This window comes from Chironomus tepperi, unplaced genomic scaffold (assembly GCF_022539635.2).
Source record: "Chironomus tepperi strain 1889 unplaced genomic scaffold, CSIRO-AGI_Ctep_v1 contig_354, whole genome shotgun sequence".
Taxonomy (NCBI): domain Eukaryota; kingdom Metazoa; phylum Arthropoda; class Insecta; order Diptera; family Chironomidae; genus Chironomus; species Chironomus tepperi.
In genome coordinates, this window is record NW_027226476.1 from 442,589 (window position 1) to 455,944 (window position 13,356).

Here is a 13,356-nt window from a genome sequence, read left to right on the forward strand (position 1 = left end):
CATTTTGCAGACATTTTGAAGGGGAAAAAATTGTTAAAAGAATTAACGGTCAAAATAAATTTGAATTTTTTGTTTACGCTTTTAGAATTGTTTGTTTACGATCGAAATTTATTTTAAAAAAATTATTATTTTTACTGTGTTAAACTCATTAGAAATAGGTGAAAAAGTTTTGAAACAACTTATTGTTTGCTGACAATTGCTTAGATTATGGACAGTTCTATAAATGCAAGCTTTGAAGCTGGAAGTGACGGAAAAAGAAGAAGGTTTTACAAATTTTTAAAGTGTAAAAAAGCAAAAATAAAAAAATTAATTTAATTTTTAGTTCAAATAGATCAATTAAACGAAAGAGATTTGATGACGAAATTGTTGAATACAGTTTAGGAGGATTGCCACAAGGACGTATAAGAACACAGTCACAAACATTACAAGCGAGCTCAGTTGATACAAATTCTCCTACAACAACAATTACAGTACCATCAAATTTGCAACAAATTCCAGAAACTCCGATTTCTGCTCCACCAATATTAGTTCCAACAACTCCAAATATATTCAATACACAGAACCAACCGATGCTTCCAGAACGTAAGCGAGGAAGTTTAAAAGCAAATATCAAGAAAACAAAGAGACGACTTGGAGGAACCAGCACAAAAGATTTGGGGAGGTTCAAACCAACTGATGATTTAGCATTAGTTATAAATATACAGCATACAAATGACATAAAAACTGTTCATCGCGGTACAAAGTTTTCATGCAAATTTACAATCCAGGAATTGTCAAATCGTTGGTACTCATTAATGTATGACGAATCTATTAGTCGTATAGCAATAAGTGCAATGCGAAATTTACATCCAGAAATGATTTCTTCAATTCAGCAAAAAGCACTCTTTAGTAAGGTCGAAGAGGACATACTTACCAACATAAAAAGTACAGAGTCACCGACTGAGGAAACATTTCAAGAATTGTTGACAAAAAATGCAACCGTATTTTATCATGCAAGAACTCCCAAATCACTAATGACTCATTGGGAATTATTAAGGCAATATATGCTGCTAAATGATCAAGTCATTCCTTCATCAAATTCAGCTGATGGCATGCAAAGCTTTTCGGATTTTGAAGAAACATTAAACGACAATGAAATTTTGACAGAAAATAAAGATGAGAATCTTGAACTTGAATTAGCATTGGCTGATCGTAAAAACAAAAAGGAAATACGTACATTAGAAAATGAACTTCAAAGATGGTCTGTTATGCTTGATTCAGTCACTGGAATTGGAATATCACCAGAATTCGATAATCAAACTTTGGCTATTTTAAGAGGAAGAGCAGTTCGGTATTTAATGCGATCAAGAGAAATTACAGTAGGACGTAATTCGAAGGATTTTGTGGTCGATGTAAATTTATCATTGGAAGGCCCATCACATAAAGTATCAAGAAAGCAAGGAACAATAAAAATGAGAAATAATGGAGACTTTTTCTTGGTAAACGAAGGAAAGCGTCCGATTTTTGTTGATGGAGTTCCTATAATCACAGGAAATAAGATAAAGCTTCACAATAATAATGTTATCGAGGTAAATATTTGCAAAACAATAACTTGATACATTTAATAATTCCTGATTTCAATTTACAGATATCAGGATTACGATTCATCTTCCTCATCAATCAAGACCTTGTTCAAGCTATCCGATTAGAATCAGCTAAATTATCAACACCATTAAATTAATCTTTATGAACGTGGGATAATGTCATTTTAATGAGCAAAAATAAATAAAGAGAAATTCCCTGTAATTTTAAAAAAGCCTTCTGATTACTCATTATTTATCAAAGACTGTTTTATTGTTTCTTTCATATCTTATCAGTTGAAGTGAGTTGTTTAACTATCAAAAACATTTGATAGCTTTATTATTTCGCCAATCGATCACCAATTTTTTATTTGCTTTCTGAACCTCAGCGAGTAAAGTATTGTATTAAATTATTGCATTTAAGTACATCTAACCTTATGATATTTTAAATATTAATTAATAGTGATATTATCAAGAACAAAAATGGCACCGGATAAACGGTTGAGCTTATTAGTGTTTTTATTTTTAGTGAAATTTGCATGCTCAGGTGAAGAGAGTTAAGTTAAATACTAAAGGATTATTATAAAATAAAACAAAAATATTGCAGACTGGGCTTCACCGTTTCTTATCACTGAACGAGAAGATGTGACGATAGAGTTAAAATTTGACGACTTTGTATCAATTACTATGAATGAAGAAATTATTTCACCATTTACTGTGGCTTATCTTAATGAGTACAGTGGAAATGATAGTCCAATAATTATGCCATTCAGTTTAGGTCAATCGATAGATCTAGGTTTGAAGTTTGAAAAAAATAACACCAGGTGGGACATGATAGTGACTAAGACACAAGATTATGAAAATGCGGCAAACAGGAAATACATTTTTGACTTAAAAGTTGGATTAGTTCTCGTCACAGTAGATATCACCATTAAAAATATTTTTGATAATCCTCCAAGTGTTTCTTATGAGAATCCTTGTATTGTTCCTGTAAGAATTGATTTTATAAATTTGAATCCTGATAATTATTGGCTTAATTTATCGACAGGAATTGACAGACCCTAATTATGTCTCAGAGTGCTCCTATGTAAGTTAGGATATAATTTAATTCAATCCAAAATATTAAATGAAATTTAAAAAAATAGAAAGTAACGGATATTGATGGCATGTTGAATAATACTATACGATTTGAAGTTCAAGGAAATTTCAACGAAAGTGAAATATTTGATTTTAGCATTAACTCAAGTTTGAGTGGCGATTACTCGCAAACCTATAGTTTACTGTACGTATTTTACAAAGATTTTAAAATTCTAATCCAGTGGTGTGCAATCTGTGTGTCGCGGCACACTAGTGTCCCTCTAAATTGTCATGAACTGTACATTGTGTGCGGTTTCAGTCAAGGCTTACCACCAAGGTGTGCCGCAAAAGGTGCCCACTACTGTTCTAATCTAAAGACGATTAACTTAAAATTCTAATGTCTTTAGGTTGAAGCAAACTCTCTACTACGACATGAGATTTTTCTACTCATTTCGAGTTACAGTTTACGATATTGGAAATAATCAGTTTTCCTTCAACATAATTGTCGAAGTGCAAGATATGCCCAATAAACCCCCAATGTGGATACGAGTGTTTGCGTCAGCTCAGTTTTTTGAAAAAGAAGCTCAGGTACACATCTCTAAAAGTTAAACCGTTAAAAAGTTAGTTAGTTGCTCCTTATGGATTAGTCATTTCTAACTTCTTAACGACTTGTATACTCAGGAATTATATGAATTTTCTCATAATTAAAGGAATTCCAAGCAGTAGCAATCGATGGTGACACAGGAATCAATGATCCAATTTGTTACACTATAGAATTTGATGAAGACAAAGATTGTAAGTTAGGTACGGTACTTACGTTACGTATCCTTACATATATTTTTTTATTCGGTAGTTTCAAATTTAATAAGCATCGAAGAAGCAACAGGAATAATTCATGTTCTACCAATAGACAGAGACAGTTTGAAAATGGAAGTTTTTCCATTTCATGTACGTATGCATCGAACATTGTTGAATATGTAAGGCTAATTTGTGCTCTGTTGCTCTGTTTAGATTAAAGCATATGAGTGTAAAAACGAATCGTCGTGGATTAGCAATCCTGCTGTGTTATTAGTTGAAGATTTAAATGACAATATCCCTTTAGTATATTTTAATGACTCAAAGAATGTCATTGAAATGTACGAAGAAACCTTTTATACATTATTTGATACGAACGAGCTTACAATCATAGATGCTGATCTTGGCATGAATGCAATGTATAATGTGAGACTAGAACGAGAAAAATTTGCATCTGCTTTCAACATAATACCTCAAAATGGATACCAGGAACAATCATTTACCATATCAGTTTTGAATCAAAATCTTTTGGATTTTGAAGTTCCTGAGTTTCAAAGCTTTGATATTACTGTAAGCATTAACTTTAATTCAGAAACCTTTTTTACCTTTTCCAAATAATTTAAGATTGTCGCGACTGAAGCATATAACATATCACACAGTTCAGAAAAAGTTTTTCATGTCAATTTGCTGAACTGGAATGACGAACTGCCTGAGTTTGAAGCTAATGAATATATATTTAGTATAAATGAAACTGCAGGAAGTAACTATACAATTGGATTTGTAAAAGCAAATGATCGTGATATTGGAGATGAAATTGAGTAAGATTCATGCTTCATTCTAACCATTACACTCTATTTAATTCCGATTTTTATCTCTGTTAAGATATTATTTGAACGAGAAAGTAGGCGAAAAAATTCATATAGATATGAAAAGTGGTCAATTAACTACAATTTTGAACAAGACATTTGACTATGAACAGCAACCAGTATTTACTTTTCAAGTATTTGCTAAAGATAAATTACAGACAAGGAATGAACCTACTCATACAACTTCCACTCAGATTCAAATAAATGTGATTGATGTCAATGATACCCCACCTACAATAATTTTGGTAAGAATTGCCTAAACAAATAATAATTATGCATGAACATCATATTCGTTAATTCCAGCCAAGAAAATTCTTAACAGTTACTGAAAATGAATTAGATGCATTGATTACGGATGAAATTGAAGTTTATGATCCCGATACATCAGCAAATTTAAAAATTTTTATTGATTGGAGTCAATCTATTGCAAGTGGATTAGATGTTCTGGAAGAGGATTATGAAAATTGTGTTGAAATTTCTGGAGAATTATTAAATTCCAATCAATTAAAAGGAACTTTAAAATCAAGTCTTACAAAAATTATTGATTATGAGAAATTTCAAGTTTTGTTCCTAACAATTACAGCTGTTGATTTAAATACAGAAGTAAATGATAATTCAACAAGTGCAGTCTTGACGGTTTTCGTGCTAGATGTTAATGACAATGCACCAGAATTTGTTGGAAATACTTTGGAAGTAAAGAGAAGTGTGATTGAGCAATCAGAATCGGATATGTTTATTGGATTTCTTAATGCTATAGATCGAGATGGACCTGGAAACAATGATATTACATTTACACTGATGTAAGTGATTATTTATTTAATTTTAAAAGAATTGAGTATCAAGTTTAAATTTTTAATTTAAAAGTCCAAATGATAATGCAACAACTGAATGGGTTAAAATTGAAAGCAAATCAGGAGAATTAAGTGTCGGCATGAACAAAGTAATAGACTGTGACATTCCTAAGCGGCTTAATTTAGATTATGCCGTTAAAATTAGTGATGGCGAATTGGAAAGCATTGGACAGATATCCATCGCAATTATCGATATTAATGATAGAATTCCTGAATCAGAAGAGGTTGAAGATGTCATTAAAATTTTTGAAAATTCAAGTGATATTCTGTTAAAAACTATAAAAGCATTTGATTTAGATCGAGATGGTGAGAGAGTTTTGAACTCTTTAATATGAATTTAAAAACAAATTCTATTACTTTTTTAGAACCGCATAATGTCGTACAATACACAATAAACTATCAAAGTAACTTTGAACTTCAAAGATATTTCACAATCAATTTAACTTCTGGAGAATTGAGAGTCAAAGTCCTTGATGATTATAATGTTTTGGACAGAGATACAGAACCATCAAATTATTCCATTCCAATTTATATCGAAGATAATTTGGGAATCGGAGGTACTCACAAATAAGAAATTTTATTCTTAATATCTCATCTAACTAACTTTATTAATTTAGCAAGAAACGTCATCCAACGCATTGTCCACGTTATATTACTAGATGTTAATGACAACGCCCCTCAAATGCCACAAAATTTAGATGGCTTAATTCCAATGAATGAAGATATTAAAAAGGTAAAATGAAAAGCTTTATTTTAAATTCTTAAATCAATAATAAAGTTCCACTTTAGTCAACGACAATTCTCGAAAGATTCTATGCACCTGACATTGATGAAGGACTTAATGCTGAAGTATTATATGAAATTTTGTCATTAGAACCAAGTAAACTTTTTAATTTCTATCTAAAATCGTACCTAATATTGAAATTCTTTCTAAATTTAGTAGCAGTTGATCGTAATATTTCACAATTTGAAAGCTTATTTGAGTTGGAAAATTATGACTTCAAATATTGTCGTATAAAAACTAGAATTGATTTGAAAGGATTTAGTGGAACATGGAGTCTTAAAATTCGGGTATGTTCAGGCTAAGATTTAATCATTTAGTCATAAATAATTTTGTAAATATTGAAGGCAGTGGATCGAGGAAATGAAACTGAAGGAGGATATAGTCAGTCATCGAAATCATCTTATGAAATAAAGATTGATCCATTAAATTACAACTATCCAGTAATAAAGTTTCCTTCAAAGGATAATAACATTATTAGATTAGAGTAGGCCAATTAAATTCAAACTTTAATTCAAATAATTCATTTAAATTTTTTAAAGCTATGGTGCATCGGAAATTGGAAAAACATTAGTGTTCCTAAATGGTTCGAAAATTCCACCCTTTGAAGCTTTTGATGATGATGCAGGGATTTTTGGTGATGTAGATTTTAGTATTGAATCAGATCCCCAGAACGTTTTTGAATTTAAAAAGATCGACAGAAGATATTCAGAATTGCATTTGAAATCAGCAGTTGAAGAGAAAGTTTATGAGGTATAAATCGAAAATGTCTTTAAATAATTCATTTAATCTTATAGTTCAATCTGTAGATAACAGTTATGGCTTTTGACGGTGGAAATTGGAGAAGTGATTCTTTAAGTATTTCCTTTGCATTTGTCGATAAAACTAGTGAGCCATACTTTGAAAACAATGAATGGATTACTATTTTTACTGAAAATCAGACAGGACTCGAGGAATTTAGAATTATACCTGAAGCAATTGATCCTAAAAATTTTGGCATTCAAAATGGTGAATTAGAATTTGATGTCTTTTACTATCTTGATGGTAAGTTCTTTAAAAAAAAGCTACAAAAAGCTTTCAACAAATAAATCTTTCATATAGATTCATATAGACCAGATGATGCACAGTTTTTTGCATTAAATAGTTCAACAAGAGTTTTAACATTGACTAAAATGTTGGATAGAGAAATCATTGATTATCATTCTATAAGGATTATTGTCAGTAATGAAAATACAATGCCTGCCATAAGATTTGTATCTGATAAAGCTATGCTGTATATTAAGATCGATGTCGAGGATGTTAATGATAATCCACCAAGTTTTATATATCCGCAATATGCAGTAGGAATATCAGAGCGCGACAATCTTGGAAAGAATTTGATATCATTAGAAGCAACAGATCCTGATTTAAATGATGTTATCACCTATAGATTATTAAAGGACACTATTGAAGTTTCTAATGAAGATTTGAACAATTTAAAGGATTCAGCATTCTTAGTCAATTCAGTTACGGGAAATTTGTTGCTAAATTTTGAAGTGCAATCGACAATGAGTGGGTTCTTTACTTTTCAAGTAGAAGCATGTGATTTAGCTAACCATACAGATACAGCAAATGTTAAAATATACATTGTTGCTGATCTAAATCGTGTAACATTTACATTCAGGAATACTGTGGATGAAGTAAAAGCAGTAGATCAGTTACTTTTAGCCCAGATTTTTTCGGATGCATATAAGGCTGATTGCATTATCGATGATATTTTGCCGTACCAAACATCTACAGGGATTGTTGATGACAAAGAAACAAATTTTCGTGTTCATTTTGTCAAGGACAATGAAGCAATAAGTGCTGAGGACATTGAACAGTAAATATCTTTTTTTAAATTTTTATCCAGATGATTTTACATCTTCTTTCTTGTAGACGTTCATCGGATATCCAATTTATAACTGAATTAGTGTCAACGCTAAACACACGATTGGCTTTAACTTTGAAAGGATTGCCAACATATAATGCAAACATCCCTGAAAAAGTTGACAGTAAATTATTAGAAATAATTTTAGCAATTGTTTCTGGAGTATTGTGCATCTTGCTAATAGCCTTGATTACACTTTATACAATTCAGAGAAAAAGTTTTAACAGACAAATTAAGGCATTGTCACAACAGAATAACGACTTTGATTATCAACAATTCAAAAATGTTAAGGCATTACCGAATACAAATATGTATGCAGGAACATCTGGTAGCCAGATCAACCCAGTTCTGATAAATGATTTTAAGGATACTAAAGACTTTGAAACTAAAAGTATTGATTCTAGAGATTCTGATGATTTTGCTGATTTATCAAATAATCAAATATTCAACATAAGCTCAAAGCTTAATGGTACAACAAAGGCTTAAATTTTTAAGTGCAAATAATTGATAATAAATATAATTTATTTGATACAACATTAAACATATAAAATTATTTTTTAACGGTTTTATTTCAAATTCCATCATACTTTTTGAAACCATGCAAATGTATTTTAGAAATGTAAGGTTTTAGATTAAAAAGTAAACATCAAGAAGTTCTTCGAAATATATATATTTAAAAATTAAAATTTTATTAGGTAAGGTGATGACGGGAAGTCCTGAGAATAATATGAACAATGTTGCTGATGAAGTCAATCAAATGGAAGCAGATTATGGCAAGAATTTTAAAATAATTCCTCCAAACGATCAAATTAAAGGCAAGACAATGTGCTTTTATTAATTAAAGTTGTTATTAATAATTCACTTATAATGTCTATTGTAAATAGAATTACAAACTATATTGCGCGATAAAAATACATCAAGAAGTGATTTTAAATTCTACGCAGATCGATTAATTCGATTAGTCATCGAAGAATCCTTAAATCAGCTTCCATACTCGGATTGTTCAGTAATTACACCGACGGGTAAATGAACATCATTAAAATTATGTATCCACATAAGATAATTAACATTAAATTTTTAATTAAATTTACTAACAACGTTAGGTGCTATTTATGATGGACTAAAATACAGATCGGGAAACTGTGGAGTGTCTATTGTACGATCTGGGGAAGCAATGGAAAAAGGTTTAAGAGAATGTTGCCGTTCTATAAGAATTGGCAAAATTCTTGTTGAATCTGATGCCGAAACGCATGAAGCTAAAGTAGTTTATGCTAGATTTCCAGACGATATATCTAAGAGACAAGTTTTATTAATGTACCCTATAATGAGCACTGGAAATACAGTTGTCCAAGCAGTGAACGTATTAAAGGAGCATGGTGTACCCGAACAATGTATTATTTTATCAAATCTCTTCTGTACTCCAATTGCTGCAAAAATGATAATTAATCATTTCCCAGAAATGAAAATTTTGACAAGTGAAATACACAACATAGGTCCGAATCATTTTGGTCAAAAATACTTTGGCTAGAACTTGAGAATCAGAATGTCATATTTTTTTAATTAAAATACCTAAATAAATCGAAAAGATCATTAATTTAATTCAAAATTCTTAGTTCTGAAAGATATCAAATTAAAAAAATTGCACAGAGCGTTAGTCAGTTAAATTTTGTCGGCTGGGGTAAAGATGCGAAAGAAAAGAATAAACATTTATTAAAGAAGCACAAACATATAAACGATATATATAGACAGAAGTATCAATTTTCAAATCATATTTATGTTTTGCATAGTACGCCTTTCAAAAAGCAATAAATTTTTTAAATAACAGTGTTAAAAGAAGAACGAATATATTAAGGAAGAATGGAGAGTAAGTGATTTCATTTAAAATTTTTGCGTGACTAATTTTTTATGGGAAATCGATATTTTCTTACAGCTAATGAAATTGTAAATGAATTAGGAAAATTATCAATGACTGATGATGTCTTGCAAGTTGAAAAGATGTTGGGGAGCTTGTTGGAAGTACCATTCGACTCATATTCATCGCTAGACATCAAAAATACATTTTTAGATTTATTGACAAAAAACACACCCAACATAAATCTTCTGATTGTCAAGTGTATTGCGGAAGCAACAAAAAATCCAAATCAACGAAATAAATTCTCAAATGGTGATGTCTTAGAAAAGCTTATGGATATGCTTAATGGAGCATTATCAAATCGAGATATAGAATTAACATCTCAATTATGTCGTGCGTTAGGCAATATATTTTATTCTAATGATGATTCAAGAAATATCATATTTCATTATGACGGCGGTGCAACTCTTATTAACTTACTGGATGTTTCAAACAATGAAATTAAGGTTTTCGATGAGTTGCAAACATTTTCAAAAGTTAGAAGTGGTGTTTTGTCGAATTATCTTTTGGGAAATGAGGAATTGAGTCAAAAAGCCATTGAAATGAAAATCATTGATAAAATACAGACCAGAATTGATGATGCATTAAATCCATACAATGATGCATTACTTGAGCATTTGCTTCCACTTTTAAGCATCTTGACTGAACAAGTGTCCGATCTAATCTTCAACTCTGAGATAATAATTTGTATCGCGAAAATTTTCAAGCAATCAACAAGCGCCGATGTGACGGAATCCTGCTTGGAATTGTTTCAGTGCCAAGCATGCGAAAATGATGAGATTAAGCTACTTTTAGCACAACAACATGTTTGTGAACATATATTTGAGTCGCTGGAGAAATACAAAACTTTTACTGGAAATGTAGACTTTAGAAGCTTGACAAAACTCTCGTGTGATCTAATTGTATTAATCTTGACAGGAGGTAATTCATTCTGCTTAACATTTTATGTACATACCTTTAAATAATTAACGATTTCATTCAACTTAGATGAAGCAATGCATTATTTAGATGCAACACCTCTATTATCATTAATTCAGCAATGGCTCAATTCAAGTGATGAGTATTTGGTTGCCACGAGTGTCCTGGCTTTGGGAAATTTTGCCAGGACTGACAATCATTGCATCAAAATGGTTGAAGATAAAGTTTTATTAAAACTCATCGATATTTTAAAAACAAGTACTCAGCGTGAACTGTCTGATGTTAATTCTCGACTTCAGCATGCATTAGTAAGTAATTAAATTTCAATAAATCAGCAAATTTGACAATAATTTAATAAATTATAGCTTAGTGCCATCAGAAATCTAGTCATTCCAAAGGAAAATAAGAAGGCAGTAATTGAGTCTGGATTACTTGAAATCATGCTACCAATCCTGAATGATCAACAACAACCGCCTGTAGTGTTTAAGGTTTTAGGAACTTTAAGGATGTTAATCGATGGACAAGATGAATTGGCACTAAAAATTTTGAGTGATGCACAACTAATTGAAAAATGTGTTGGATGGGCGAGAAAAACTCCCGATATGGTTGGTGTAAATAGTGAAGCATCACGATTATTAGCATGGCTCATTAAAAATGCATATCGATTGAGAAGTAATGAAGGATTAAGCTCAAAACCTTTAGAAGCATTTATATCTGTCGATGGAAGTGTCGATGTGCTTGTTAAAATGCTTTCATCAGCACATGTCGTTATGCAAAATGAAGCAGTGATTTCATTAACTATTATTGCCATGTTAATTCATAAACATCGAGCTTTGAGCCAGATGCTTATTGATGCTAATTTTGCAGACGCAATTTCAGATTTCATTTGTCGCATTTCGGAAACTGAGAGAATCACGAACGAAATAATTGACAATTTGAGCACATTAATTACAGTATTAAAGAAATCAGATGAGATGAAGAATTATTTTGATGAAAAATCAATTGACGAGAAAGCAATTCCACGAATACGGGAATTGGCAACTTTGTAATCAGAGAACTTTATGTGTGTTTAATTTTTTTGATAATAAATTTTTTATTCTGAAATGTACTAAAAGTCTACAATACTAAAATGTTTATTTGTTTGGAAAATCACGATTTTGTGTTATGTATTCTGGATAAACAATTTGTCCCGTAGCTGTAAAAAATGTTTGGGCAGGAGCTTGTGTTGATGGTGGAACAGCTGATGATAACAAGCGCCTGTGAAGTGCAAAATCTTGTTGAGGTGCAGGAATTTTCTCAATCGAAATTGAATTGGTTTTAGGCTGATTTGATGGAGCCTGTTGCTTCACTAATTGTGGTGTCGGATCATTATGAGGAATTAAAATTGGATGTGAAGGAACTGCTTGTTGAATATACCCTCTGTTCGGAACATTAGTTATTGGCCATCCTTGGTGCGTTTGTGATTGAGCATATTTTGCAGGATTGTACCATAATCGATTTCCAGTTATACCAGAATCTGTTTCTAATAATAGGAAATGAAAAGTATATTCGTTTTTATTGTGGTTTTTTAGAAATATTAATTAAATTTTCTTACTTGGTGGCAAGTATCTTTGAGTTTGTCCACCATGTTTGTAATAGTCAGCTTGATTTACTGGAGAGTGGGGGCGTTTAACACCACCTTTATCATTGCTATTATAAGGTTGATATGGAAGTCCAACGTCATTTCGGACATTAACAATTTCTCTGCTGGTAAAAATAAAGTTTTAAATTATTGAAAAAATCTTTAATTAATTCTGTCAACTTACGACTCTTTTCGGAGCTTTTCCATTTCAACTTCTTTAGTAATTAGTGCCTTTAGTTGCAAAAAAAGTTGATGCTTTTTATTTTTCAACTGTATCATTTGCTCTTCAACTTGCTGTATCTCTTCTTGTGTCTTTCCCAGCGTTTTAATATTATCCTGTTTCTTGCGTGCTTCTCGTTCATTTCTTAATTGCTCTTCTTTCGCTGTTTCCAGCTCTCGTTGCTTTTTTCTTTCTCTTTCTCTCATTATATGTCTAAAATGAAATAAAACAAAAAAATTAACATTTTTTTTAAAGAAAAATGTCCGATAAATAGAATTTCTAATTTTCGTCAATATTATACCTTTTTAATGATATCCACAACTTATCTTCGGTTTCTTCTTTTTTAATATCCTCTCTTTTAGCAATATTATATTTCTTCGCACTCATTTTGATGGAAATTAGACTTTAATTTATTAAAATCAATATAAACAGAGTAAAAATAAGTAAGTATGCTATATATTCATATAATTTTATTCAATAATTTGGAAACGCATTCCAATGCTTACTTAGATTTAGACCATTAATCGATATCAATTATATTATAAGGACAAAATATTGATGCAGTCGGAACTTAGAATTCTATAGTTACCAACATAAAAGTTTTATTTAAAGACGGACAATCCGACATTTAAGTGAATATTAGATTTTTAAAAATGAGGCATTATGCAAGTTTACCGGGAAAATTTAAAAAATTCTCCCGGAATTTTAACGGATATTTTTAATTATTCTTAAAACTAGCTATGCTTATGTACTTAATTAAAATAATTAATATTCTTAAAAATAATATTGATTGGACTGATTAGGATTGTAATTAAATCTTAAATTTCTTTTCACTTCGTTAAATAAT

General features: G+C 30.7%; 5 protein-coding genes across 10 annotated transcripts; 4 read left to right on the plus strand and 1 right to left on the minus strand.

The window, feature by feature from the left end:
• Positions 1–71: 71 nt before the first annotated feature.
• Rcd5 (microspherule protein Rcd5) lies at positions 72–1,795 on the plus strand. The gene is made up of 3 exons (XM_070645953.1): positions 72–263; positions 323–1,568; positions 1,628–1,795. Exons 1-3 carry the CDS (start codon positions 208–210, stop codon positions 1,718–1,720), a joined length of 1,395 nt encoding a protein of 464 aa, XP_070502054.1. The 5' UTR covers positions 72–207; the 3' UTR covers positions 1,721–1,795.
• A 97-nt stretch (positions 1,796–1,892) lies between these two features.
• Positions 1,893–8,379, plus strand: LOC139094768 (cadherin-AgCad1-like). Of its 4 annotated transcripts, none has more exons than XM_070645951.1 (22): positions 1,893–1,956; positions 2,023–2,106; positions 2,167–2,549; positions 2,608–2,646; positions 2,705–2,841; positions 3,044–3,224; positions 3,347–3,431; positions 3,490–3,584; positions 3,648–4,001; positions 4,056–4,249; positions 4,314–4,542; positions 4,601–5,097; positions 5,162–5,454; positions 5,514–5,705; positions 5,766–5,881; positions 5,938–6,028; positions 6,092–6,219; positions 6,277–6,416; positions 6,472–6,682; positions 6,739–6,973; positions 7,031–7,790; positions 7,847–8,379. In XM_070645951.1, coding segments are annotated over exons 1-22 (4,923 nt in total). In that variant the 5' UTR covers positions 1,893–1,955; the 3' UTR covers positions 8,325–8,379. The 4 variants fall into 4 exon arrangements, with proteins under 4 accessions (XP_070502052.1, XP_070502050.1, XP_070502051.1 ...); XM_070645949.1 differs by having other exon boundaries at positions 1,894–1,956; positions 6,089–6,219; XM_070645950.1 differs by having other exon boundaries at positions 1,934–1,951; positions 6,089–6,219.
• Positions 8,380–8,466: 87 nt separating this feature from the next.
• kri (uracil phosphoribosyltransferase krishah) lies at positions 8,467–9,444 on the plus strand. The gene is made up of 3 exons (XM_070645696.1): positions 8,467–8,653; positions 8,723–8,860; positions 8,942–9,444. Exons 1-3 carry the CDS (start codon positions 8,542–8,544, stop codon positions 9,364–9,366), a joined length of 675 nt encoding a protein of 224 aa, XP_070501797.1. The 5' UTR covers positions 8,467–8,541; the 3' UTR covers positions 9,367–9,444.
• Positions 9,445–9,538: 94 nt separating this feature from the next.
• On the plus strand, positions 9,539–11,820 carry vimar (visceral mesodermal armadillo-repeats). The gene is made up of 4 exons (XM_070645691.1): positions 9,539–9,702; positions 9,769–10,671; positions 10,738–10,976; positions 11,034–11,820. The coding sequence occupies exons 1-4, from the start codon at positions 9,696–9,698 to the stop codon at positions 11,715–11,717; spliced, it is 1,833 nt and encodes a 610-aa protein (XP_070501792.1). The 5' UTR covers positions 9,539–9,695; the 3' UTR covers positions 11,718–11,820.
• Positions 11,737–13,190, minus strand: LOC139094580 (G protein pathway suppressor 2). Of its 3 annotated transcripts, XM_070645694.1 has the most exons (5): positions 13,016–13,190; positions 12,811–12,912; positions 12,474–12,722; positions 12,263–12,414; positions 11,737–12,190 (listed from the first exon to the last, which is right to left on the minus strand). In XM_070645694.1, the coding sequence occupies exons 2-5, from the start codon at positions 12,894–12,896 to the stop codon at positions 11,802–11,804; spliced, it is 876 nt and encodes a 291-aa protein (XP_070501795.1). In that variant the 5' UTR covers positions 12,897–12,912; positions 13,016–13,190; the 3' UTR covers positions 11,737–11,801. The 3 variants fall into 3 exon arrangements, with proteins under 3 accessions (XP_070501795.1, XP_070501796.1, XP_070501793.1); XM_070645695.1 differs by lacking the exon at positions 13,016–13,190 and having other exon boundaries at positions 12,263–12,411; positions 12,811–12,975; XM_070645692.1 differs by lacking the exon at positions 13,016–13,190 and having other exon boundaries at positions 12,811–12,974.
• Positions 13,191–13,356: the final 166 nt, after the last annotated feature.

What these genes read in the sequence shown, in the direction of transcription:
- Rcd5 (XM_070645953.1), top strand. Translation starts at nt 208, where the DNA reads ATGGACAGTTCTATAAATGCAAGCTTTGAAGCTGGAAGTGACGGAAAA. An exon ending in AGTGACGGAAAAAGAAGAAG is followed by an intron (nt 264 to 322) that starts GTTTTACAAATT and finishes TTTAATTTTTAG; the next exon opens with TTCAAATAGATCAATTAAAC. An exon ending in ACAATAATAATGTTATCGAG is followed by an intron (nt 1,569 to 1,627) that starts GTAAATATTTGC and finishes TTCAATTTACAG; the next exon opens with ATATCAGGATTACGATTCAT.
- LOC139094768 (XM_070645949.1), top strand. An exon ending in AGATAATTTGGGAATCGGAG is followed by an intron (nt 5,706 to 5,765) that starts GTACTCACAAAT and finishes TTATTAATTTAG; the next exon opens with CAAGAAACGTCATCCAACGC. An exon ending in CATGGAGTCTTAAAATTCGG is followed by an intron (nt 6,220 to 6,276) that starts GTATGTTCAGGC and finishes TAAATATTGAAG; the next exon opens with GCAGTGGATCGAGGAAATGA.
- kri (XM_070645696.1), top strand. Translation starts at nt 8,542, where the DNA reads ATGACGGGAAGTCCTGAGAATAATATGAACAATGTTGCTGATGAAGTC. An exon ending in TCCAAACGATCAAATTAAAG is followed by an intron (nt 8,654 to 8,722) that starts GCAAGACAATGT and finishes TATTGTAAATAG; the next exon opens with AATTACAAACTATATTGCGC. An exon ending in TTCAGTAATTACACCGACGG is followed by an intron (nt 8,861 to 8,941) that starts GTAAATGAACAT and finishes TAACAACGTTAG; the next exon opens with GTGCTATTTATGATGGACTA.
- vimar (XM_070645691.1), top strand. An exon ending in TGTATTAATCTTGACAGGAG is followed by an intron (nt 10,672 to 10,737) that starts GTAATTCATTCT and finishes CATTCAACTTAG; the next exon opens with ATGAAGCAATGCATTATTTA. An exon ending in CTCGACTTCAGCATGCATTA is followed by an intron (nt 10,977 to 11,033) that starts GTAAGTAATTAA and finishes AATAAATTATAG; the next exon opens with CTTAGTGCCATCAGAAATCT.
- LOC139094580 (XM_070645694.1), bottom strand. Translation starts at nt 12,896, where the DNA reads ATGAGTGCGAAGAAATATAATATTGCTAAAAGAGAGGATATTAAAAAA. An exon ending in TTGTGGATATCATTAAAAAG is followed by an intron (nt 12,723 to 12,810) that starts GTATAATATTGA and finishes ATTTCATTTTAG; the next exon opens with ACATATAATGAGAGAAAGAG. An exon ending in TCAAAGATACTTGCCACCAA is followed by an intron (nt 12,191 to 12,262) that starts GTAAGAAAATTT and finishes TCCTATTATTAG; the next exon opens with AAACAGATTCTGGTATAACT.